Source organism: Eriocheir sinensis, chromosome 7 (genome assembly GCF_024679095.1).
Source record: "Eriocheir sinensis breed Jianghai 21 chromosome 7, ASM2467909v1, whole genome shotgun sequence".
NCBI classification, from domain to species: Eukaryota; Metazoa; Arthropoda; class Malacostraca; order Decapoda; family Varunidae; genus Eriocheir; species Eriocheir sinensis.
This window is the reverse complement of record NC_066515.1, coordinates 20308305-20333531: the sequence shown is the minus strand read 5'-3', so window position 1 is coordinate 20333531 and position 25227 is coordinate 20308305. Positions and strand designations below refer to the sequence as shown.

Here is a 25227-nt window from a genome sequence, read left to right as displayed (position 1 = left end):
GAATCAGAAAAAGAGGAAGAAAGAGAAGAAAGGGAGAATGAGAGAAAGAAAAAGAAAAAGGAAGAAGAAATAAGAAACAGGGAAGGGAGAATAAGAGAAAGAAAAAGAAAGAAGAAACAGAAGAAAGGGAGAATAAGAAAAAGAAAAAGGAGAAATATCAGAAACAGAAGAAAGGGAGAAAGAAGGAGAAAGAAGGAACAGAAGTAAAGGATAATGAGAGAAAGAAAAAGAAGAAAAAAGAAAGAAGAAAGAGAAGAAAGGAAGAATAAGAGAAAGAAGAAGAAAAGAAGGATTTGATACCACACACATTTCTCTTTTTCACAAACATAAAAAAACACCAAAAAAAATCTACCTAAAAAAAAAAATTATTACAACCATTTCAAAACAACACCCCAGCCTCTGATTACCCTTATATATAAAAACACACATTCCTCCATACACAAGAGTTAAGAATATTACAGAAAAATGGATTAAAATTTATTATTATTACAATCTTTTTAAAACAATATTCTTGCTTCTGATAGTGTTCTTAGATTTGATATGACTCTCTCTCTCTCTCACACACACACACACACACACACACACACACACACACACATACACATGCACTTCCATTCTCTTCCTTTTCCTCTTCTCTTTTTTCTCTTCATCAACTCTAATTAATTCCACCGTCCATGACCTTCACACACACACACACACACACACACACACACACACACACACACACACACACACACACACACACACACACCTCGTAGCATAAAGAAGCAAAATCTATTACCTCCTTCTATAAAAATATATTAAAATACTTCTCTATCTACTCTTTCATAAGCTTCCTTGGACGTAAATATCTTGTACTTCATAATAATCAGCTTTTTTAACTCAGATAACACAGAATATATATTAGTTTAAGTTTTCTCTGGACCGAAAATATGTTGAGAGAAAGACAAATAAAACAGGAGGGAAAATAAGGATGATAAATGAAGAGAAGAAGAAGAATGAAAACAAGAATAATTAAGAAAAAATATAAGAACACCCATTAAGTATTTCTTCTAACATCTAACAAAAAAAATATACATCATTCTATTCCTCATCTACTCAGAACCATAAAATTCTAAAAGGAAACAAAAGAAACATCAAAGAAACACTAAAGAAACACTAAAGATACACCAAAGAAACACTAAAGAAACACATACAGCAAACCAGCCACTAAGTCTTTTCCTCACTAAATAAAAACAGAGGGTACAGAAGTTCCCCTTAAGTGTTCTAAACAAAGGGTAAAGAAGCTCCCCTTAATTAAGTGTTCTAAGTGTGAGCATAACAAGACAACAAGACCCACCGCTGAGGACTGAGAGGGGAGAGAGGGAGAGGGGAGAGAAGGAGAAGAGAGAGGGGAGAGGAAAGCAGATTGAGAGGGGAGAGAGGGAAAGGAAAGAGAGGAAAGAGAAGGCAAGGGAAAGGAAGACAGAGAGGGAGAGGGAGGAGGAAAAGGGAGAGGAAAGAAGACTGAGTGGGGAGTAGGAAGAGGAAAAAGAAGAGGAAAATGGAGAGAGGGAACAAGGGAATAGAGGAAAGAGGGTAAGGGAAGAGGAAAGAGGAGACAAGAGGAAAGGGAGGAAAGACCAGAGAGTGGGAGAAAAAAAAAGAGGAGAGAGGAGAGAGAGAGACCAGAACATGAAGGAGAGAGAAGTGCATAGATATAATAAAGGAGGAATAATGGAGGAAAAGTAACAAAGGAAAAAACGAGAAAGGAAAACACGAGGAAGAGAAAAACACCAACACACTAACGGACGGATGACAAAGGGATAAAGGAGCATAGAAATAATGAAGGGAGAGATAATGAAGGAAAAGCAACGAAGGAAAAAACGAGAAAGGAAAACACAAGGAAGAGAAAAACACCAACACACTAACACACAAACGGACGGATAATAAAGGGAAATGAAGGTACTAATAACGATGCTAGTGATGATAGGTGAGAAGGACAATCGCCATCATCAGCAGCAGGGGGGCGGGGCAGCAGGAGCAGTAGGGGGCGGAGCTGGGTTCACTCCTGGCATCTTCCTTCATCCCCTCGGAGCTGCAGTACTCGCCATCTGAGGAGAAGATAGGTGAGTATAAGGATGGATAGAAGATGGATAGAAGATGGATAGAAGGGAGGTAGGATAAGTAGAAAGCTTTACAATCACTAACCTCTATGTTGATGCTAAATTAGTCAGTCCAACCTTCATAATTTTAAGAGTACATTATTTCCTCTTTTTTCCTCCTTTTTTCTTCATTTTCTTCCTTTTTTCACATTTTTTTTGTCTTGTTCCTCTTTTTTTTCTTTTTTTCATTCCTTTCATTCATATTTTTTTCCTCTTTTTTTTGTACTTCCTTTTTTTTTCATTCCTTTCATTCATCTTTTTCCTTCTTTTTTCATTCCTTTTCCATTTCTTTCTATTTTTCCTTTTTTTCATTCCTTTCATTCATCCTTTTTCCTTCTTTTTCACTTTTTTTTGTACTTCCTCCTTTTTTCCTTTTTTCACTTTTCATTCATTGTTTTCCCTCTTTTTTCCCTCCCTTTTTCTTGTACTTCCTCCTTTTTTTCCTTTTTTTCATTCCTTTCATTCATTTTTTTCCTATTTTTTACTTTTTTTCTTGTATTTCCTTCTTTTTTTCCCTTTTTCACTCTTTTCATTCATTGTTTTCCCTCTTTTTTCCCTCCCTTTTTCTTGTACTTCCTCCTTTTTTTCCTTTTTTTCATTCCTTTCATTCATTTTTTTTCCTATTTTTTACTCTTTTTCTTGTACTTTTTTTTTTCACTCCTCTCATTCATCTTTTTCCCTCTCTCATCTCTTTTTTCACTCCTCTATTCCTCCTTTTCCTATCTTTTGTCTTCTTTTCCCTTCCTTTTTTCCTCTTTTCCCCTTGTCAAACTACCATGAAATCTTGTACTTTTCTTTTTTTCTTTTTCCACTCCTTTCATTCATCATTTCCCCTCTTTCTTCTCTTTTTCCATTCCTTTATTCCTCTTTTTCCCATCTTTTTATCCTCTTCTCCTCCGTCTCTTTCTTCCTCTCTCTCAGCATTCTCCACTCCTCCTCCTCCTCCTTCTTCCACTGTATCACTATTCCATCCTTCCTTACTAACCCCTTTTTCCTTCTCTGTTTTTTCCTGTCATTTGGTGTTTTTCTCTCCTTTGTGTTTTCTCTTCTCCCTTTTTCTTCATTACTTCTCCATTTCTCTCCTTTATTATCTCTATGCTCTTCTCTCATTCATGTTCTGGTCTTTCTCTCCTCTCTCTTTCCTCTTTTTTTCTCTCACTTTTTGCTCTTTCTTGTATCCTTTTCTCTTGTCTTTCAATCTTTTTGTCATTTCTCCTCTCAGTTTGTCATTTAAGTTTCTCCTCCTCCTCCTTCTCTCTCAGCATCCTCCACTACCTTCTCCTTCCTTACCAGCCTCCCAGCCCACAAATTCTCCATGTTTCTCGTTGTCCTGCTTCAGCCACATCTCCAGGGGCATGAAGTACTCGCGGATGACAGACGCATCCATCACACGCCCGCCGGTCAGCTCCTCCATAGCATCCGGCCACTCCTTGGATGAGCCCAGCTGCAGCATGTCCCTGGCGGAGGAGAAAGGAGGTGAGGAGAAAAGAACAGGTGCTACAATTTACATTTCTTTCATCTTTTGACCCCTGACTATAGCATTTTCTTGTTTTGCTTTCTTTAACCTGGTAGCAGCAGGGATCATGTTTCTTAATGGTCCCTCTAAGCGAGAAAAATGAGAAAAAATCATCACTCACACAAACCATTTCATACTATATATCAAAGCATTTGTGATCAGTTTATGCATCATCTATTTTTTGGGGTTTATATCATGGCACAAATTTGGCCTGTCGCTGCTACACAGTAAAGCCACAAATTTGGCCCGTTGCTGCTACACGGTAAAGCCACAAATTTGGCCCGTTGCTGCTACACGGTAAAGCCAGAAATTTGGCCTGTCGCTGCTACACAGTAAAGCCGCAAATTTGGCCCGTCACTGCTACTGGGTTAAGGAACATCTGTCATAGCTTCCAAACATAACTTACAAACATCTATCACAATACACGAACACCATAACTAAACAAATGCCTCCAAGACTCCTATACCAACCAAACCTCTTAATCTCTTTCTGTCGTTCTCCAATCGTCGACTCACCCGAGAGCGTTGCCGGCCTCTGTGGAGCGGTAGATGTCACACTTGTGCAGTGGCTTGGCGGGGTCCTGTGGGTCGTACTCCCCGGCCTTCATGCACAGCGCCTTGTGGAACTGGAACTGGACGACAAAGCTCACAAAGTACCTGCAGAGAGAGACCAAAGTTTAGTCATAAGTTCTAAAGCTCGTAGAGAGGAACGACAGTAATGGAAGGTTAATACAGGGATGATTTACAGCTAATGGAGGTACCTGTAGAGAGACCAAGGTTATTTATATGTTCCAAGGCTCACAAAGATGAAATAAGTCAATAATGGAGGTTTAAGAGATAATAGAAGGGTAGTTTAACAGAGGTACCTGAAGAGAGACCAAAGTTTACCTGTAATTAAACATGTTGCATAAAAGCAACTAGGTTACCTAAATCGTGACGAAAATTTGAGGTTACCTAACCAGGGTTAAATAATGAGCCAGGTAGTAGTTTGAAAAGAAGGCAGTTCCCACATCCAATTAACTTCCCCAGGTGTGTACATGCGGGGCACTCACCTGATGTAGGGGACATTGGCGGGCATGTGGTATTTAGCGCCGGGGTCGAAGTCGTACTCGGAGCGCATAACCGGTGGCTTGATGCCCTGGATCTCGTACCTGGAGGAGGGGCAGAGGGTTAAGAGTCTTCCTATTATTTGTGTTTCCTCCTGCCTGGGACTTGAACGCTTTCCTGCCTGTATTTCCTCCTGCATGGGATTTAAACTCCTCCAATTTCTACATCCAGTTTTCTCACTCTTTCTTCCTTTCTGCTTCCTCCTGCTTGGGACTTAAAACACTATCAATTTCTCCATCCAATTTTGTCACTCTTTCTTTCTTTGTCTGTGTTTCCTCCTGCCTGGGACTTAAACTCTTCCAATCTCTCCATCCATTTTTGTCCCTCTTTCTTTCTTTGTCTGTGCTCCCACCTGCCTATGACTTAAACTCTTCCAATCTCTCCATCCATTTTTGTCCCTCTTTCTTTCTTTGTCTGTGCTCCCACCTGCCTATGACTTAAACTCTTCCAATCTCTCCATCCATTTTTGTCCCTCTTTCTTTCTTTGTGCCTTCTCCTGCCTATGACTTAAACGCTTCCAATATCTCCAACCAGCTTTGTCCCTCTTTCTTCCTTTGTCTGTGTTTCCACCTGCCTGTGACTTAAACACCTTCCATTCTCCATCCAATTCTGTCCCTCTTTCCTCCTGTCTGCATTTCCTCCTGGCTATGACTTTAACACTTTCAAGAAGGGGATATCAGGGCACTCTCCATCCAGCCTCGCCCCTCATTCGGCTACTCTACCAACTATTTGCAGGACAGCACCAGAGGGCATTTTCGTCTAATCTTTTTATCGCTGTGTTAAATGGAGCTTCCCACCTTCCTAGTGCCTGCTTACCTCAGCTTCCACCAGGCACAGTTCCAGTCCTTGGGTTGGGTCTTGCCGCTGAAGACGTCCCAGCGCCAACGGTCGATGAGGTACCTGAAGCGGTTCATTACGTCAGTTTTGGAAAAGGAGAAACAGCGAATGACAACCACACAAAAAGTAGTCACGTATATCTATCATTTAGGTTATCGATTAAGTTAGATGAGGTACCTACAGTGGTTCATCACACACACGAGAACACTTTTTTTTTTTTTTATTATTATTATTATTATTTGCCTGATGTATCGTCTGGGTTTCTTTAAGCTTCGTACCAAACTGTCTCTCCTGTCTCTTCTAACTCATACCAAACTGTCTCTTCTGTCTCCTCTAACTCGTACCAAACTGTCTCTCCTGTCTCTTCTAAATCATACCAAACTGTCCTTTCTGTCATTACATCAGTTTTGGAAAAGGAGAGAGAAACAAATGACAACCACAACAAAAAAAACATTCGTGTCTATCTATCAATTATGTTATCGATCAAGTTATCAATTAGTTTAGATGAGATACCTACAGTGGTTCATTACATCAGTTTTGGCAAAGGAGAGAGAATCAGCGAATGACAACCACAAGAAAAAAACTGTTTTGTCTGTCTATCAATTAGGTTTTATTTTTCTTTTCTTTTTTTTACAACAAAGGAGACGGCTCAAGGGCAACAAAAAGAGTGAAAAAAAAAGGCCACTACTCGCCACTCCCATAATAGAGAACAATAAACGATAGCCAAAAGAGAGGTCAATTTCGGGTGGATAGGTGTCTTGATATAGGTTATCGATTAAGTTATCAATTAGGTTAGACGAGATTCCTACAGCGGGTCATTGCATTAGGTTTGGAAAAGAGGAGAAAAACAGCAAAGGCCAATCACAATAAAAAAAAATTCATATAAGCCTCAATTTGAATCTCACACGGCTCTGGTAACAACACGATGCCTGAGGTGAAGGTGACCAAACTCTCCTATATTCTTAGGTTGATATTATAAGACACTTTTGCTTCTCACATCAGCTACTTCCAAAGGTCAAAGAGGGGGTCAGTTGGGTTATAATGAGTGTTCCTTCAAGTTCACGGTACAGAAGAAGGGTCAAACTACCACCAGGGTCATAAAACTACTCCTGGAAATTCCCCAAACTCCTACGAAAGTCTTCTCAAATAGGTGTTTTTGGGCGATGAAGTGTCTTATACAGTCGTCCCTCATATAGTACAGTTTCCAATAGTTCGGTTTCGGGTTTAAACGGATTGTCATAGAAGATCTTTTAAGGATTTTTAAATTTCCTGCTTGTCGGGAAATTTAAAAATCCTCAAAAAATCTGAGAAATTCCACATAAAACCAAAACCGAACTATTGAAAACCGCACTATTTGAGGGACGACTGTAATACAATCTTTAAACTCCCCACGTACCCAAACGGCAGGAAGGTGATCTTGTCAAGCGCCATGTTCATCAGGAAGTTGATGTCCGCCTCATCGCTCTCCTCCACCTCCTCCAGCAGCCCCACCTTCTGCAAGTGTTTGGGGGTGGCCACGCTGAGGGCTAGAACATCCCCTACCGCCTCGTGGAAACCTGTATCGGGGGGAGGGAAAGGTCAAGGTGGTGGTGATGGTGGTGGTGAACTTGCTTATAGTCAGACATGGAGGGCTTTTTTTTCTTTTTTTTTTTACAACAAAGGAGGCAGCTCAAGGGCATAAAAAAAGGAAAACAATAATAAAAAAAAGCCCGCTACTCGCTGCTCTCGCTCTCATCTTCCCTGTCTTTTTCCTCACAAGCTTCCCTTCTAGTTTCCATCCCATCCATCGTCTTCTGTATTCTACCTTCCCAGCCTTTCCTCCTTTTAAACTCCTCCCATCTTTCCTATTGACTTTCCTTCTATTCCTTCTTCCCTTTCCTTCCATCTTCCTTTTCTCCTCACTTCCATCCCTTCCTCCCTTTCTTCTCCCCTTCACAGTAACCCTTTCTCCCCTTCTTCCACCCTCTCCTTGGTTCCATCCCTTCCTCCCCTGCTTTCTCCCCCTCCCCGCTCCTTCCTCTCACCCTCCCAGCTATCCCTCCTCCCTTTTCTTCTCCCCTTTCCACCCCCTTCCAGCCTTCCCACTCCTATCTTTCACCCTACCAGCTACCCCTCCTTCCCCTTTCTCTCCTTTCTTCTCCCCTATCCACCCCATTCCTCCATCCTTCCAGCCTCCCTTTTCCTCCTTCCCACTCCTTCCTTTCACACTCCCAGCTACCCTTCCTCCCCTTTCCATCCCCTTCCATCCTCTCGTGGGTGTCACCTGGGTTTGCGCCTCCTCTGAACACGAGTGGGAGGTGCTGGTACTGGAGGTCGTACTGAATGTGGCCCATTTCGTGGTGCACTATGATCAGGTCTTTCATAGTAACCAGCGTGCACTGTTTAATCCTGGGAAGCCAAGTTGGGGTGTTACAGATAGGTTTAGGGCTGGTGGAGTTCCCTTAGCCTACGGTGCGTGTTCTTAAATGTATCAGGCTCCCTTTACGACTGTTTTCCGAGGCCTCAGAGATGATTTAACCGGGTTTTTGTGGGTGGTTTTTCTGTTTGTGGTGAAGCCTTGACAAACCAGCACTAGGCTCATGAAGCTACCCATGGAAATACTGGTGCAGAATTAGCCTTGTCAAACCATTAGTAGGCTCATAAAGCTACCCATGGAAATACTGGTGCAGAATTAGCCTTGTCAAACCATTGCTAGGCTCATAAAGCTACCCATGGAAATACTGGTGCAGAATTAGCATAGTCAAATCATCGCTAGGCTCATGAAGCTACCCATGGAAATACTGGTGCAGAATTAGCCTTGTCAAACCATTAGTAGGCTCATAAAGCTACCCATGGAAATACTGGTGCAGAATTAGCCTTGTCAAACCATCACTAGGCTCATAAAGCTACCCATGGAAATACTGGTGCAGAATTAGCCTTGTCAAACCAATGCTAGGCTCATAAAGCTACCCATGGAAATACTGGTGCAGAATTAGCCTTGTCAAACCATCACTAGGCTCATAAAGCTACCCATGGAAATACTGGTGCAGAATTAGCATTGTCAAATCATCAATAGGCTCATAAAGCTACCCATGGAAATACTGGTGCAGAATTAGCCTTGTCAAATCATCGCTAGGCTCATAAAGCTACCCATGGAAATACTGGTGCAGAATTAGCATTGTCAAATCATCACAAGGCTCATAAAGCTACCCATGGAAATACTGGTGCAGAATTAGCATCGTCAAATCATCGCTAGGCTCATAAAGCTACCCATGGAAATACTGGTGCAGAATGTCTTGTCAAATCATCACTAGGTTCGTAAAGCTACCCAAAGGAATATTAACACAAAGCCACTATGAAAGCCTTGTCAAATCTTCTATGGGGCTTTTTAAACAGGCGATCTGGGTGCTGATATGTTTAAGAATACAGTTTATGCCCTAAAAACACATACACACACATACACGAGGATTGATGTTTTGTGTTGCGTGTTGCAGTGTGTTGTAGCATATTGTGTAGCCTGTCTGTCTGTCTGTCTGTCTGTCCCTGCTGTGGTGTGGATGGAATTGGTGTGATGGGGTAGGTTCCCAGCCCGAAAGTCCTTTACAGTGAGAGAAGTATCTGATAGACGTGATTAAGGGAAGAACTGTCTATCATCAGTCAGTCAGTCACCCAGTTAGTCAGTTAGCCAGTCAACCAACCAGTCACCAAGTCAGACAGTCAGTGAATCACCTCCCTAGTCAGTCAGTCAGTCAGTAAGCCAGTCAGTCACCAAGTCAGTCAGTTAATCAGTCACCCACACACCCAGTCAGCCACCAGCCACCAACAAAGCTACCCATCAAAACCATCACCCAGTTAGCCAATCAACCAGTTAGCCACCAAGTAAGCCACTCCCTCACACACCCAGTCAGCCACCAGCCACCAACAAAGCTACCCATCAAAACCATCACCCAGTTAGCCAGTCAACCAGTTAGCCACCAAGTAAGCCACTCTCTCACACACCCAGTCAATCACCAACCACCAACAAAGCTACCCATCAAAACCATCACCCAGGCAGCCAGTCACTAAGCGTTTGAGTCTCACCTGGGTTGGCTCCTTCCCTGAAGACCATGGGCTGGTGTTTGTACTGCAGGTAATACTGGATGTGGCCCATCTCGTGGTGCACAGTGATGAGGTCCATCATGGTGGGCTCCGTGCACTGTTTTATTCTTTAGGGACACAAGGCGCCTACATGTTAGAGGGAGCAAGCTAGGGGAACGGCTGCTGCTTGGGTTAGGGAGGAGAGGCGAGGGGAAGTTTAGCTGGAAAGGGAAGGGAAAGGAGCAGGAAGTGGAGAAGGTTAAGAAAAGATGAGCTGCAAAGGAAAGGAAAGAAAGAAGGTTAAGAAAGGATAAGCTGCAAAGGAAAGGGAAGGGAAGGGAAAGGAAAGCAAGCAGGTTAAGGATAAGCTGCAAAGGAAAGGGAAGGGAAAGGAAAGCAAGAAGGTTGAGAAAGGATTAGCTGCAAAGGAAAGGGAAAGGAAAGCAAGAAGGTTGAGAAAGGATTAGCTGCAAAGGAAAGGGAAGGGAGAGGAAAGCAAGCAGGTTAAGGATAAGCCGCAAAGGAAAGGGAAGGGAAAGGAAAGCAAGAAGGTTGAGAAAGGATTAGCTGCAAAGGAAAGGGAAGACAAAGGAAAGCAAGAAGGTTGAGAAAGGATTAGCTGAAAAGGAAAGGAAAGGGAAAGGAAAGCAAGAAGGTTAAGAAAGGATTAGCTGCAAAGGAAAGGGAAGGCAAAGGAAAGCAAGAAGGTTAAGAAAGGATTAGCTGCAAAGGAAAGGAAAGGGAAAGGAAAGCAAGAAGGTTGAGAAAGGATAAGCTGCAAAGGAAAGGAAAGGGAAAGGAAAGCAAGAAGGTTAAGAAAGGATAAGCTGCAAAGGAAAGGGAAGGGAAAGGAAAGCAAGAAGGTTAAGAAAGGATAAGCTGCAAAGGAAAGGGAAGGGAAAGGAAAGCAAGAAGGTTAAGAAAGGATAAACTGCAAAGGAAAGGGAAGGGAAAGGAAAGCAAGAAGGTTGAGAAAGGATAAGCTGCAAAGGAAAGGGAAGGGAAAGCAGCAGGAAGGGGAGGTTAAGAAAGGATGAGCAGCAAAGGAAAGGAAAAGGAAAGGGAGAAGGTTAAGAAAGGAGAAGGGGAGGGGAAGGGAAGGGAAAAAGATCAAGAAAGGATCAGTTAGAATGCAAAAGAAAAAGAGAAAAGAATAAGGAAAAGGATAGAAAACTTGGTGCTGCGACACAGAAGACCGCTACAGCGAAACATAAAGGAGCATCATTCTTTCTTTTCCTCAAACACTCGGAGGCTGATCTACCGATGGAGGAACACCTGAGGAGGGGGGGGGGGGGGGCACTGCTGAGTATGGGGGCACTAAACAGGTGGCGTTCAGGCATATTGTGGGGTTTTTTTTTTTTTTTTTTTTTTTTTTTACAGCTAAAGAAACAGCTCCAGGGCAACAAAAAAAGTTATGAGCGGCCAAAAGAGAGGTCAATTTCAGAAGGAGAGCTGTCTTGATACACTCCTCTTGAAAGAATTCAAGTCAAAGGCAGGAGGAAATACAGACGAAGGAAGGCTGTTCCAGAGTTTACCAGTGTAAGGGATGAAAGAATGAAGATGCTGGTTAACTCTTGCATAAGGGGTTTGGACAGTATAGGGATGAGCATGAGTAGAAAGTCGTGTGCAGCGGCGCCGTGGGAGGAGGGGAGGCATGCAGTTAACAAGTTCGGAAGAGCAGTCAGCATGAAAATATCGATAGAAGATAGAAAGAGAGGCAACATGGCGGCGGAAATTATGAGGTAGAAGACTTTCAGTATGAGGAGGAGAGCTGATGAGACGAAGAGCCAAAGATGCTACATGGAAGGTTACTAGCTAGGGCATATTCAAAGGTCAGATTAATGGTGGATATTAAAGCATGGCCAGTGACCCCAACCCTCATGCACCCCTATAGCTATGCCAGAGTTCATGTTCGTGCATGCAGTGGTAGGAGCAAGCTTGGAATAATACACAATGATTGCGACACACAAGCAGCTGAGGTCTACATGCACACACATAAACCCAGAGAAAGACAGTAATGCAGAGTCATGATCCTCAGAGAACAGGTGTGGGTCAGTTTGGCAAGAAAATCATGTTGTGTACGTGTTGTGTGACATGTCTGAATAGTTTAATTACACAACAGACTAACGTGTTCTTTCATACACAACACATATAACAAAAAAGTAATAGCTAGCATTTTTTTTGAGTTTTCATTCATACTTACATGTGACAAAAAATAACTTATTCTCTACAAATATTTTTTTCTTTGACTATTGATTAACAATAACTATGGGAAATCAATTTATACAAGGAGTTGATCAATATGATTCTCAAAAACTTGAGTAGCAGTGAATGTATCTGAGTTGACGTATCAAGACTTGACTGGTGGGCAGGATAGGCAAAAAAGGGATACTGGGTCAAGGATGGGGAATGAAGATGGGGAGGAGGTCCAGAAAATAGGAGAGGGATGCAGCAGTAATTGAATGTGAAGGTATGACAGGGATGCAAAAAGAGGAAAGAGGACAGCAGTAACGTACCTGATGAGGAAAACCTCCAAAACTCAGTCCACCAGGGAGTTACCTCTTTGGCAAACTGGTTAGCGAGTGACTTTCCCATCTAGCCAGTTATGGGTTCGATCCCCAGTGCCAATAAAACCTTTTCTAGGTCTGGATGAATTTCTTGTGTATCTCATGACAAGTGGAGGTCACGTGGATGCATGATAGACAAATTCAAGGCGTTATGGTAGTACTGAGCATGGGGAGGGAGGGAGAGATGAAGGATGGGGTGCATGGGAAAGGAGAGAAGGAGAAAGGACCTACCTGAAGTCCTTGCCGTTACAGAAGTCCCAGGCAGAGGCGTGGCACACCAGCTCCCGTCCCTGAGGCTTCTCGATGATGGAGTGCTCCCAGAACTCCTGAGGCATGCGAGTCAAGTTCAGCGAGACGAAGAACTCATCGGAAAGCTCGAACATCTTCCGCGCGTTGTAACCCTGGGAAAGAGAGACACAGGGACATGTTAACTGTACTCTTGAGGGAAATAAATGACAAGAATATGCTAACTTCAGCCTTATATTTTGGAAGAAGAAAAGTGCCTATGAAAGTTTGAACATCCACTGTGCGTTGTAATTAACCCTGGGGAAAGAGAGACACAGGGACATGTTAACTCTACTCTTGAGGGAAATAAGAAATAACACACACACACACACACACACACTGTTTGCATGTATGCCTGTCTGGTTATAAAGAAAAATCTCATTCGTTTTCTTTGGTTGAAGGACAGCAGCAACTGGGTGAGGAAGAGATGAGGGAGGAGGAGGACGGATAGCAAGCAACAAAAATCCCAATACTTTGGAAACGAAATGAAACGAAGGGGAAAGGAAAGCCATATGAAATGCACATATGTTTGCTTGGGCGACGAAACGTTGGATATGTGACCTAGACCGTTGTGTTCTCTCTTTATGGCGACGCACGTACTGAGTGAATGGCGCCGAGGAGACGGAGAAAAACGTAACATAAGGAACCTGTAATGGCCGCGGCGTACAATGCCTCTTCGGCACCGCTCAGTGCGTGCGTCACCATAAAGAGAACACAGCGATCTGGGTCACATTCTTAAAACATTCCATCGCCACAGCAAACACTTGATAGGGCTGTCGTAGGAGTCTTGGGCTTTTCCGTGGGTACTTTTATGAGTCTGGTGGCAGTTTGACCCTTTTTCGGTGCCTGAACGTGAATAACACTCATTAAAACCCGATTAATCTCTTACTGGGCCTTTGGAAACAGTTGATGTGAGAGGCGGGAGCGTCTGAGAAAGTCGACCTCAGACTCCACGGCGCATAAAACTAGTCCTTCAGAATAGCTACATCCTTTTACGTAAGCCGTTTCGTGCAGCGCCTCACGCCATGCAGAAATTAGGCCCAGGCAATGCTATATCCTTCCTTCTCGATTATACTCTCCTCCAATTTGATTTCTCCTCTCCAATCACTGTCCTCATTTCTCTTCCCGTTAAGTAATCCTTCATCCACTCGATAGCCTTTCCGCCCATTTCTCCCCACTGCTGTAGTTTCCAGATTAACCTTTTGTGCGGAACTTTGTGTGTGTGTGTGTGTGTGTGTGTGTGCTTACCTGGGCCACCATCTGCGGGGTCACATCCACCGAGGTCTTGCCGGGGTAGGGGATAGCCAAGTCATAGATATGAGCCCAGGATTGTGACCACATGTTCCCAAGGAGGTGGGCAGGGATGGGACCTCGGCGACCCACCTTGTCCTCGCCGTAGTACTGGAAAGAGAGGATGGGGGAGTGGAGGGAGAGAATGGGAAATGGGAAGGAAGGTGGAAGGGAAAGAAAGGAAGGTGGAAGGAGAAGACAGAAAGAAAGGAAGGAAAGAGTAGAGAAGTGAGTGAAGGAAAGGCAGGAAGGGAGGTGAGAGGGAAGGAAGAGAAAGGGAGAGAAAGAAAGGAAGGAAAGAAGTGAGGTGGAAGGAAGAGAAAGAAAGAATGGATGAGTGAGGAAGAAAAAGGAATGAGGGAAAAATGTGAGGAGGAGGAGGAGGAGCGAAAGGAAGGAATGCAGGGAAAGGAAAGATAGAGAGGATGAGAGATAGGAGGAAACAGTAAAAAAGGAGAAATGAAAGAGAAAAAGACAAAAAAAGGAACAACAGGAAGTAATTGCTATAGATATCAACCACAAAAGAGAGAGAGAGAGTAACCACCCCCACGGCCTCACCTCCCTCAGCTTCCTCCTGACGTAGGCGTGAAGCTGCTGGTACAGAGGCTTCAGCTGGTCCCACAAGTGCTGCACATCCCCCCTGAAGGTCTCACTCTCGTAGGGGTACAGCCACATATCACCCATGTTCTCAAACCCTGGGGGAGAAAGAAGGGCTGAGGGGAGACAAGGAAGGGGAGGGGGAGCGGGTGGTATTCTCGAACGTACTGTTTTGACATCAACTATTTCCAAAGGCCAAAACGGAGATCAGGTGAGTTCTAATGAGTGTGTTTTAGGTTCAATATACAGAAGAAGGGTTGAACTACCAGAAGGGTCATAAAGTTACACCTGGAAATCCCCAAAACTCCTACGAAAGCCTTGTTAAATATGCGAGTTTGCGTGTCGAAATGTTGGAAGGGCGGAAAAAGTATAGACACGCGCGAGTTGGTTCAAAAGTTGTGGACCTCGGGAAAACTCTACCAGCACACCCAGTCTTTCCATTCAGCTTATTGGCCTTGATAGCGAACTGGACTGGACGAAGAGCTGAAGTTACTTGACTTCAGGAAAACCTCTGCCATCACACCCAATCTTTCCATTCAGCTTGGCCCCGAACTAGACGAAGAGCTGAGAGACCGTTAACCGTAGGAAAACCTCTATCATTACACCCACTACTTTCCGTTCAGCCTTATTTGTGAACTGGACGAAGGGTACACCATCACACCCACTTACCGTTCCTTTGCGACCTTACTAGCGAACTGAACAAAGAGCAGATAGTGTGACCGTAAACCTCAGGAAAACCTCTACCATCACACCCACTAACCGTTCCTTTGCGACCTTACTAGCGAACTGAACAAAGAGCAGATAGTGTGACCGTAAACCTCAGGAAAACCTCTTCCATCATACCCACTTACCGTTCCTTTGCGACCTTACTAGCGAACTGAACAAAGAGCAGATAGTAAGACTAAACTCCAGCAGGAAAACCTCTACCATCACACCCAGCCTTATCGCTCATGGTGGCGGCTTTATTAACGAACAGGCCAAAGAGCTGCTAGAGTTACTTGACCTTAGGAAAACCTCTACCATCACACCCACTTACCGTTCAACTTGGCGGCCCTATTAGCGAGCTGGACGAAGAGCTGGTAGTGATCTCTCATCCGCCGCCCCGACTCAGACCTCCACTGCTTCCACACGTGTTCGAGCTCCGCGTAATCCCGACTCGTTCTCAGGATTCGGGTCAGATCTGGAGGAGGAGGAGGAGGAGGTTAAAGTGGAGGTGTATGCGCGTGGCCTCAGTGCTCATCTCTGTATTTTTGGCCTTTGAGTGAGAGGGAGACAACAAACAACAGGAAGGTAGGAAGGAAGGAGGAGGAGGTTGAGGTAGGTAAAGATTGGTCTCTATGCGCGTGGCCTCAGTGCTCATCTCTGTATCTTTGGCCTTTGAGTGAGAGGAAGACAACAAACAACAGGTAGGTAGGAAGGAAGAAGGAAGAGGTTGAGGTAGGTAAAGATGGGGCTATATGCGCTTGGCCTCAGTGCTCATCTCTGTACCTTTGACCCTTGATTGAGAGGAGAATAACAAGCAACAAGTATAGGAAGGGAAAACAAAACAAGATAAATTAATATATGCGACATGCCGCCACGGAATGGAGGATACCGGTTGAGAGAGAGAGAGAGAGAGAGAGAGAGAGAGAGAGAGAGAGAGATAATTACATAGAATTACATAGAAAATCAGACCACACAGACCCCATGGTCCAGACTAGCTGGTCTGTCTGTCCTTGGAGAGAGAGAGAGAGAGAGAGAGAGAGAGAGAGAGAGAGAGAGAGAGAGAGAGAGTAGGAAAAGAGGCTGAATGGGCGTATGTAGGTCTCAACGGAGGGCAGAGCGTGTCGAAAGAGGCGCGCGTGTGTGTGTGTGTGTGTGTGTGTGTGTGTGTGTGTGAGAGAGAGAGAGAGAGAGAGATGTATGGGCATTAATTCATGAGAGAGAGAGGGCAGTGAGGCGGAACAGGGGCGGGCGGGCATGAAGAGGAGAAAGAGGAGGAGGGGGAAAGGAGATGAAGGAGGAGGTAGGGCTATGTGTGTGCGTGTTAATCGTGAGTGTGTGTGTGTGTGTGTGTGTGTGTGTGTGTGTGTGTGTGTGTGTGTGTGTGTGTGTGTGTGTGCGCGGTAAACTTTCACAAGCATCATGTCATTGTCTTCATCATATATACTCCTCCGTCCTCTCCCTGATTTCCCTTTTCTCTTTTTGCTTTAGGTAAACAACTCAAGGAGGAAGAAGAGGAGGAGGAGGAGGAGGGAAAACCAAACCAGTATTTCTATTTTTTTTCTTCTTTTTTTATAGTCCAAACCAAGTGAGTTTCTCCGTCAATATGTATGCCAAGAATGTACCCAATCCAGCAACATGATCACTAAAGTACCGACAACGCACCCAACTTAGCATCACTATCACAAGGGTACACGTAACATACATGGATAGAAGAGTAGATAGGAAGAGAGACAGATAAGGGAACAGAAAGAAGGGAGAAATGAAGAAAAAGATTGAGTGATAGAGAAATACATAAATAGATATCGAAGTAAAGAGATAGAAGGAATTTAAGTGGATGTAATAGATCGATAGAAGGGTGGATAGATAAAAAGATAGACAGATGAGGGAATAAAAAGAAAGAAAGGAACGAAGAAAAAAGTTGCTAATAATTTATACCCTAAGTGATAGATACATACGTGGATAGATATCAAGGAAAATAGATTAAAAGAAGGAAAATGAATATAATAGATGGATAGAAGGGTAGATAGGAAGATAGATAAGATAAAAAGGATAGAAAAAATAAAGGAAAAGTTGCTAATATAATCTCCACTCACCTTAATTGGATGCCTTACCTGTCCCCTTCCTACCTGTTCTAAGGGTTACCTGGATACCTGGATAGACTACCTGAGAATTATGGCCATACCATGGATTTTAATTACGGGAGAGAGAGAGAGAGAGAGAGAGAGAGAGAGAGACATTGTTATCCGTTTCCTCTCTCTCTCTCTCTCTCTCTCCCTGTATCTATCTATCTACCAATTCATCCATCTATCAAAAAATAGATATATATAAAAAATGAAAAGAAAAAGTAGAGAATAAAAAAGGAAAAAAGTTAAAGGAAAACATAGTGGTGAACACACACACACACACACACACACACAGGTGGAATTCCTCTAGCTCCCTCCACCCATTCGTACGATCATCCCTCCTCCTCCTCCTCCTCCACTTTCCATCCGTAAGAGCTGCGCAAATCAGAGGAGGAGGAGGAAGCAAGAGGGAAATAAGATGCGTAGATTTCAAGGGCAAAGGAAACTGGAGGGGAAAAAAATACAATAAATAAGATTGGCTTGGTTGAAACGGGCGAAGGAATATGAAAAAGTACAAGTTCTGACCACAACTGTTCTCCTCTCTGTCTCTATCTCCCTTTGTCCTGACCTCTCTCTCTCTCTCTCTCTCTCTCTCTCTCTCTCTCATCGACATAATTTAAGTGTAAACATGCCTCGAATATATCTGTTGCCACACACACACACACACACACACACACACACACACACACACACACACACACAACACGCACACCAAGCTAGGATGGAAGGAACCCGCACCTCCGCAGGCCATCACCAGGGCAGCCACACCTAGCTACCACCACCACCACCACCACCACTACTACTGTTCCTGCTGATACTACTACTGCTACTACTATACCACTATACTATCACACCTACTACTACTACTACTACTTTTTTTTCTACTACTACGGGCCTCCATCCATTAGAGTTGCGTTGTGAGCGGTATCTTTTCTCATATCCTTTCACAAAGCAATTCATTGGCCCCAACTACTACTACTACTACTACTACTACTACTACTACTACTACTGCTACTGCTACTACTACTACCAGTCATTATGCCACCACCAAGAGAGAGAGAGAGAGAGAGAGAGAGAGAGAGAGAGAGAAATGCCACCCTGACCCTTGTAATGGGTGTCCGTTAACTTAACATCACCACCATCACCGCTACTACCACTACTACTACTACTACCACTATCACCACTACCACCATCACCACAACCATCATCACCACAGGTTCAGCGAAAAGGAAAAAAAAAATATATGAAAGTTTTGGCCACTGACCTACTCCGGAAACGGGCTTGCAGAGAGAGAGAGAGAGAGAGAGAGAGAGAGAGAGAGAGAGAGAGAGAGAGAGAGAGAGAGAGAGAGAGAGAGAGAGAGAGAGAGAGAGAGAGAGAGAGAGAAAGTACCGGTGTTTTTATGCTTGAGACCTTATTGCAGACCCGCATTGACCTGGCCTTGCTCAACCCAACAACAACAACAACAACAACAACTACTACTATTACTACTACTATTACTTCCTTCCTTTGTCATTTCTTTCCCTTACTACTACTATTACTACTACTACTACTATTACTTCCTTCTTTCCTTCCTTTCTGTCATTTCTTTCCCTTACTACTACTACTACTACTACTACTACTACTACTGTTCTTTCCCTTCCAATACTACCAAACTTGCTGTCACCATAACTACTACTACTACTACTACTACTACTGCACTATACTCGCCTGGTTCGAGGGAGAGCTTGCAATTTTGTACGTTTGATTTCTTCTTCTTGTAGTCGCAGATTTTGGCTGTGCTGTAAATCGTCGTCATCTCCGTCACGATGCTGTTGTACTGACGAAGGAGGAAGAGGATGAGGATGACCAAGAAGAAAACAACAGGAAAAACAATAATACTAATGCCTACAATCATACCCATAATAATCCCATATCGTCACCTTCGTAAACAAACCGCCTAAGTCATTATGTTTTACTTCTCAGGAAATCAGAAAAGAACTGTCATTGTCTCATTTGGCTTAAGATTTAGGCAGGACTGAGAAGGCCAATTCTAGAACACTCAAACCCTGAATGACCGAGGCAACTATACAGAAATGGGCGTCACATGATGGAAAATTGATGTAGACAAAACCCCGGAAATCACAGAAAAATGACTTAGGGAATTATTTTATGAGGGATACGATATACCCTTCTCTCTCCTCACCTGCTCGAGCTCCTTCTTCTGCAGCGCCGCCGTGCCCAGGACAGACATAAACTTGAACTGTCTCCTGAGGAAGGGGTCACGTAGCTTCTGCCAGCGGCCATCCCACTCCTGCACTCTCTCCCACGCCTCCTTCTCCCACGAGGCGAACTTGAGCTGTGCGGCGGCCTGCAGGAGGGGATGAGAAGTGTGTGGTTAGTTTGGGAAGGAAGGAAGGAAGAAGGAAAAGCATAAGAAAAAAGAAGAAAGAAGGAGGGAAAAGAAAGAACGCGTGCACAGAAGGAGGGGTGTAAGTTAAGTTAGAAGTTAGAAAGGAAGGAAGGAAGGAAGGAAGGAAAGAAACCAAAAGAAAAAGAGGAAAGAAGGAGGGAAATGAAAGAACGCACAGACAGAAGAAGGGATGTATGTTAAGTTAGAAGTTAGGAAGGAAGGAAGGGAGGAAGGAAAGGAAGGAAGGAAAGAAACCAAAAGAAATAGAGGAAAGAAGGAGGGAAAAGAAAGAACGCACAGACAGAAGAAGGGATCTATGTTAAGTTAGAAAGGAAGGAAGGAAAAAAAAACATAAGAAAAAAGAGAAAAGAAGGAGGGAAAAGAAAGGACTCACAGACAGAAGAAGGGATGTGTGTTAAGTTAGAAAGGAAGGAAGGAAGGAAGGAAAGAAACCATGAAAAAGAGGAAAGAAAGAGGGAAAAAGAATGCATGCACAAAAGGAAAAAAAAAAAAGAAGGAAGACAAGAAGGGGTATATGTTAAGTTAGAAGTTAGAAAGGAAAGAAGGAAGGAAAACATAAGAAAAAAAACAGGAAAGAAGAAAGGAAGAAAAGGAACCCATGCACAGAACGAAGATAAGAAGCATGTCAAGTTAGAAATTAGAAAGGAAGGTAAGAAGGATGGAAGGAAAGGAACATAAGAAAGTGAGGAGAGAAAGGAGACAATTAGTGTGTAGTTACTGTATAGGGAAGGAAGTAAGGATGGGTGGAAAGACATAAGAAAGAGAGGGAAGAAGGAAGGAAGGAATGAAGGAAGGAAGAAAAAAACAGATCGAAGGGTAGAAAAAAAAGGAAAGAAAGAGATATAAAGGAAGGAAACTGAGAATAGGAACGGAAGAAAAGAAAGAAGAAACGAGGAAAGAATATGCGAACGAGAGATAAAGGAAAGGAAGAAAAAATAAAGAAAAACTGAAAATTCGGACATACACATCAGTTCCATTCATCAAGAAGGAAGGGAGGAAGGAAGGAAGGAATGTTGCTGAGAAGGAAAGAAGGAATGAAGAAAAGAACAGATCGAAAGGATAAAAAAACAAAACAAGGAAAGAAAGGGAGATAAAGAAAATCAAGAATAGGAACGAAAGAAAAGAAAGAAGAAACGAGGAAAGGAGATGCGAACGAGAGATAAAGGAAAGGAAGAAAAAATAAAAGAAAAACTGTAAATTCGAAGGACATACACATCAGTTCCACTCATCAAGAAGGAAGGGAGGAAGGAAGGAAGGAAGGTTGGAGAGAAGGAAAGAAGGAATGAAGAAAAGAACAGATCGAAAGGATAGAAAAACAAAACAAGGAAAGAAAGGGAGATAAAGAAAGAAAATCGAGAATAGGAACGAAAGAAAAGAAAGAAGAAACGAGGAAAGGAGATGCGAACGAGAGATAAAGGAAAGGAAGAAAAAATAAAAGAAAAACTGTAAATTCGAAGGACATACACATCAGTTCCACTCAACAAGAAGGAAGGAAGGTTGGAGAGAAGGAAGGAAGGAATGAAGAAAAGAACAGATCGAAAGGATAGAAAAACAAAACAAGGAAAGAAAGGGAGATAAAGAAAGAAAATCGAGAATAGGAACGAAAGAAAAGAAAGAAGAAACGAGGAAAGGAGATGCGAACGAGAGATAAAGGAAAGGAAGAAAAAATAAAAGAAAAACTGTAAATTCGAAGGACATACACATCAGTTCCACTCATCAAGAAGGAAGGAAGGTTGGAGAGAAGGAAGGAAGGAATGAAGAAAAAAACAGATCGAAAGGATAGAAAAAAAAGGAAAGAAAGGGGGATAAAGGAAGAAAACTGAGAATAGGAACGAAAGAAACGAAAGAAGAAACGAGGAAAGGAGATGCGAACGAGAGATAAAGGAGAGGAAGAAAAAAGAAACTCATCAAGAAGGAAGGGAGGGAGGAAGGAAGATTGGAGAGAAGGAAGGAAGGTTGGAGAGAAGGAAGGAAGGAATGAAGCAAAAATAATAGAAAGGATAGAAAAAAGGAAAGAAAGGGAGATAAAGGAAGAAAACAAAGAATAGGAACGAAAGAAAAGAAAGAAGAAACGAGGAAAGAAGATGCGAACGAGAGAGAAAGGAAAGGAAGAAAGAAGAAACGAGGAAAGAAGATGCGAACGAGAGAGAAAGGAAAGGAAGAAAGAAGAAACGAGGAAAGAAGATGCGAACGAGAGATAAAGGAAAGGAAGAAAGAAGAAACGAGGAAAGAAGATGCGAACGAGAGAGAAAGGAAAGGAAGAAAGAATAAACGAGGAAAGAAAAATGCGAGCGAGAGAGAAAGAAAAGGAAGAAAAAAGAAAGAAAAACTGAAAATACGGAGGACACACATCATCAGTTTATGCACTCATCCTTCACACACACCTCCCCCTCCCTACACCCACCCCCCCACAGCCCCCTAAACCACATCCCTTTCCCCCCCAACACACCTTCTCCTTCTTGTGCTTCTCCGTAATATCAGAAGCATAGTTCCAGCTCGCCATGGTGGCCTTTGTGCATTCCTTCGACCCTCTCTCGTCAATCTCCTTCAAAAAGCTCCTTGCCTCGGCTTCCAGCTGGTCCAGATCCGTTGATGCCTCGTCTGGAGAAGAAGAAGGTGTAGCTGTAGTAGTAGTAGTAGTAGTAGTAGTAGTAGTAGTAGTAGTAGTAGTAGTAGTAGTGGTGGTGGTGGTGGTGGTGATATTATGTACGAGGTGGATACAAAACTTTAATTTCATGGTAAGATAAGGTAAGGTAGGGTAAGGTAAGGCATAGTTGGGGTTATTTACTATAGCTGCGCGTGGCCTTAGTGCTCACCTCCGTCACATTAGCTCGATTTGTACTGGATTGCTACTAATACTACTTCTACTACTATTACTATTACTATTACTACCACTACTACCGCCACTACTGCTACTACTACTACTACTAGACAGGTGTGCATGAAGGTATACATGAAGGTGAGAATCCAGGTAAAAATAAGACAATCCGTAAGTGTTTGTGAAAGTTGGATTCTTGGCATACAATATCTCTCTCTCTCTCTCTCTCTCTCTCTCTCTCTCTCTCTCTGGGAAAATATTACTCAAAGACGCGTATAAGAAAAGGACAATTTTTTTCGCTCGTAAAACGGGAAAGAGAAAACCGAGACAATAATGATAAAGTTAACAGAAGAATTATTTAACTTATCACAATTAGGTCCTATACAGCAAAAAAATAAACGTTACGGTACTACTACTATTGCTACTACTACTAATAATAATAATAATGATAATAATGATAATAATAATAATAATAATAATAATAATAATAATAATAACATTTTTTTTATTATTATTTGCGTGTGGTCGCGGCCTCAGGTGTGTGTGTGTGTGTGTGTGTGTGTGTGTGTGTGTGTGTGTGTGTGTGACCTTGAGAGTGAGTCCCATATTTTGTCATGCAACACACACACACACACACGCGCGCGTACTAATTTTCTGCAGTCATAGCACACATACAGTACGGCACATTGCATCTCTCTCTCTCTCTCTCTCTCTCTCTCTCTCTCTCGGAGACACACACACGTACACTTTCCCATCTGTTCCCCCTTCTTTATTTCCTTTCAGTCCTCTCTCTCTCTCTCTCTCTCTCTCTCATGTCATATTTGTCATTGTTCAGTCTATAATTTTCCGGAAGCTACTAGTTAAGTTCACGACATTCAAAGACCAAAATACTACACATAATGTCTGTAGTAATAGTAACCTCGCTAACATGAATTCAATATTGTCCCATTTTGATGTGTGAGGAAGCAAAAATAATGACAGACCAAAATGAGAAAGAAGATATATAGGTTATGGAAGATGGTAGGGTACATTGTTATCGTAATTTAAAGTACACCAAATTAGGAGAAAGTTTACATATATTGCTGTTTAGGAAAGAAAGAAAGTTTATATATATTGCTGTTTAGGAAAGAAAGAAAGTTTACATATATTGCTGTTTAGGAAAGAAAGAAAGTTTACATATATTGCTGTTTAGGAAAGAAAGAAAGTTTACATATATTGCTGTTTAGGAAAGAAAGAAAATTTACATATATTGCTGTTTAGGAAAGAAAGTTTACATATATTGCTGTTTAGGAAAGAAAGTTTACATATATTGCTGTTTAGGAAAGAAAGAAAGTTTACATATATTGCTGTTTAGGAAAGAAAGAAAATTTACATATATTGCTGTTTAGGAAAGAAAGTTTACATATATTGCTGTTTAGGAAAGAAAGAAAGTTTACATATATTGCTGTTTAGGAAAGAAAGAAAGTTTACATATATTGCTGTTTAGGAAAGAAAGAAAGTTTACATATATTGCTGTTTAGGAAAGAAAGAAAGTTTACATATATTGCTGTTTAGGAAAGAAAGTTTACATATATTGCTGTTTAGGAAAGAAAGTTTACATATATTGCTGTTTAGGAAAGAAAGTTTACATATATCGCTGTTTAGGAAAGAATGAAAGTTCACATATATTGCTGTTTAGGAAAGAAAGAAAGTTCACATATATTGCTGTTTAGGAAAGAAAGTTTACATATATTGCTGTACGTATAGGAAATTCAGACGAAGTTAAGATGTTGGAAAAAGTTCATGAGCGTATAATTATAGCCTAGCACATCGCATTTGGGCAGCAGGGAAGAATTCTATCCCAGCTATTTCTCTGCATGATTATAATATTCTCTTGGTATAGAAAGACGCTGAAGTGATAACAATAATCTTAAAGGAGGACCTGACACTTGAAACAATCTTCCAACAAGTGTTTTTGTAATTAACAGTGAAATTAGTGTCATTATCCTTTCCTCCTTTCTTTCTCTCCCTTCCTGCCTTTCTCCTTGTTCACTACTACTACTATAAAAAAAATAGATACTACTACCACCACCATTACTACTACTACTACTACTACTTAAAAGATCACGAATAAGACAAAGCAGCCACATAGCGTTGGTTTATCGAAAGACATTAATTTGCTGATCATATATAACGAATTCAAGAGTAGAAAATTGTCAACGCTATCTTACAAACTCTGCACATATGATCTTGACACACCAAAAAGCTTTAGAACTTACAAATAAGGCAATAAAAGTGACATAAAACTTGTAATTACTGAAAGAAATTAAATACCGGTAACGAAAAAAAACTGTCAATTCAATCTTACGAACTTGACACATGATTTATTACTTCTTGAGACACATACACCAGAAAGCTTTATAAATCACAAATAAGGCAGATAAAGGTGATGTGAAAGTTTGAATTACTGAAAGAAATTTTAACGAGAAAAAAATGTCGACTCAATCTTACGAACTTGGCACATTCCTAAACACAGACCTTTCAAGTGCTTCAAAATGGTCTTATATTTACATAGACACGCAGTCAGGGCTTCATATAACGTTATTTAGGTAGTTTTAACGTACCTGCCGTCCTCACTGGGGACTGGGGGACGGCGGCGACAGCGGCGAGGCAGCACACCCACACCCACAGCATGTTGGAGGGAGACTGAAGCGGCCAATGGGAAAACGGGAAGGGGTCACCACCACCACCAACACCTGACCCCGATTTACCCTACCTTATTTTACCTCGC

The 25227-nt window shown here is 42.3% G+C and overlaps 1 protein-coding gene across 2 annotated transcripts; it reads right to left on the bottom strand.

The window, feature by feature from the left end:
* Window positions 1–464: 464 nt before the first annotated feature.
* LOC126994387 (angiotensin-converting enzyme-like) lies at window positions 465–25227 on the bottom strand. Of its 2 annotated transcripts, none has more exons than XM_050853699.1 (15): window positions 25061–25227; window positions 22089–22240; window positions 19412–19576; window positions 18937–19045; window positions 15435–15578; window positions 14360–14496; window positions 13760–13912; window positions 12458–12627; window positions 9663–9787; window positions 7000–7159; window positions 5583–5666; window positions 4712–4810; window positions 4176–4316; window positions 3435–3601; window positions 465–2093 (listed from the first exon to the last, which is right to left on the bottom strand). In XM_050853699.1, exons 1-15 carry the CDS (start codon window positions 25128–25130, stop codon window positions 1960–1962), a joined length of 2010 nt encoding a protein of 669 aa, XP_050709656.1. In that variant the 5' UTR covers window positions 25131–25227; the 3' UTR covers window positions 465–1959. The 2 variants fall into 2 exon arrangements, with proteins under 2 accessions (XP_050709656.1, XP_050709659.1); XM_050853702.1 differs by lacking the exon at window positions 9663–9787 and adding an exon at window positions 7867–7991.

Bases quoted from the DNA above. Each gene is read 5' to 3' on its own strand.
- LOC126994387 (XM_050853699.1), bottom strand. From the start codon at position 25,130: ATGCTGTGGGTGTGGGTGTGCTGCCTCGCCGCTGTCGCCGCCGTCCCC. The intron at 15,579-18,936 runs GCGAGTATAGTG...CTCCTCCTCCAG, and splicing joins CAAGCTCTCCCTCGAACCAG to ATCTGACCCGAATCCTGAGA. The intron at 4,811-5,582 runs GTAAGCAGGCAC...CCCCTCCTCCAG, and splicing joins TGTGCCTGGTGGAAGCTGAG to GTACGAGATCCAGGGCATCA.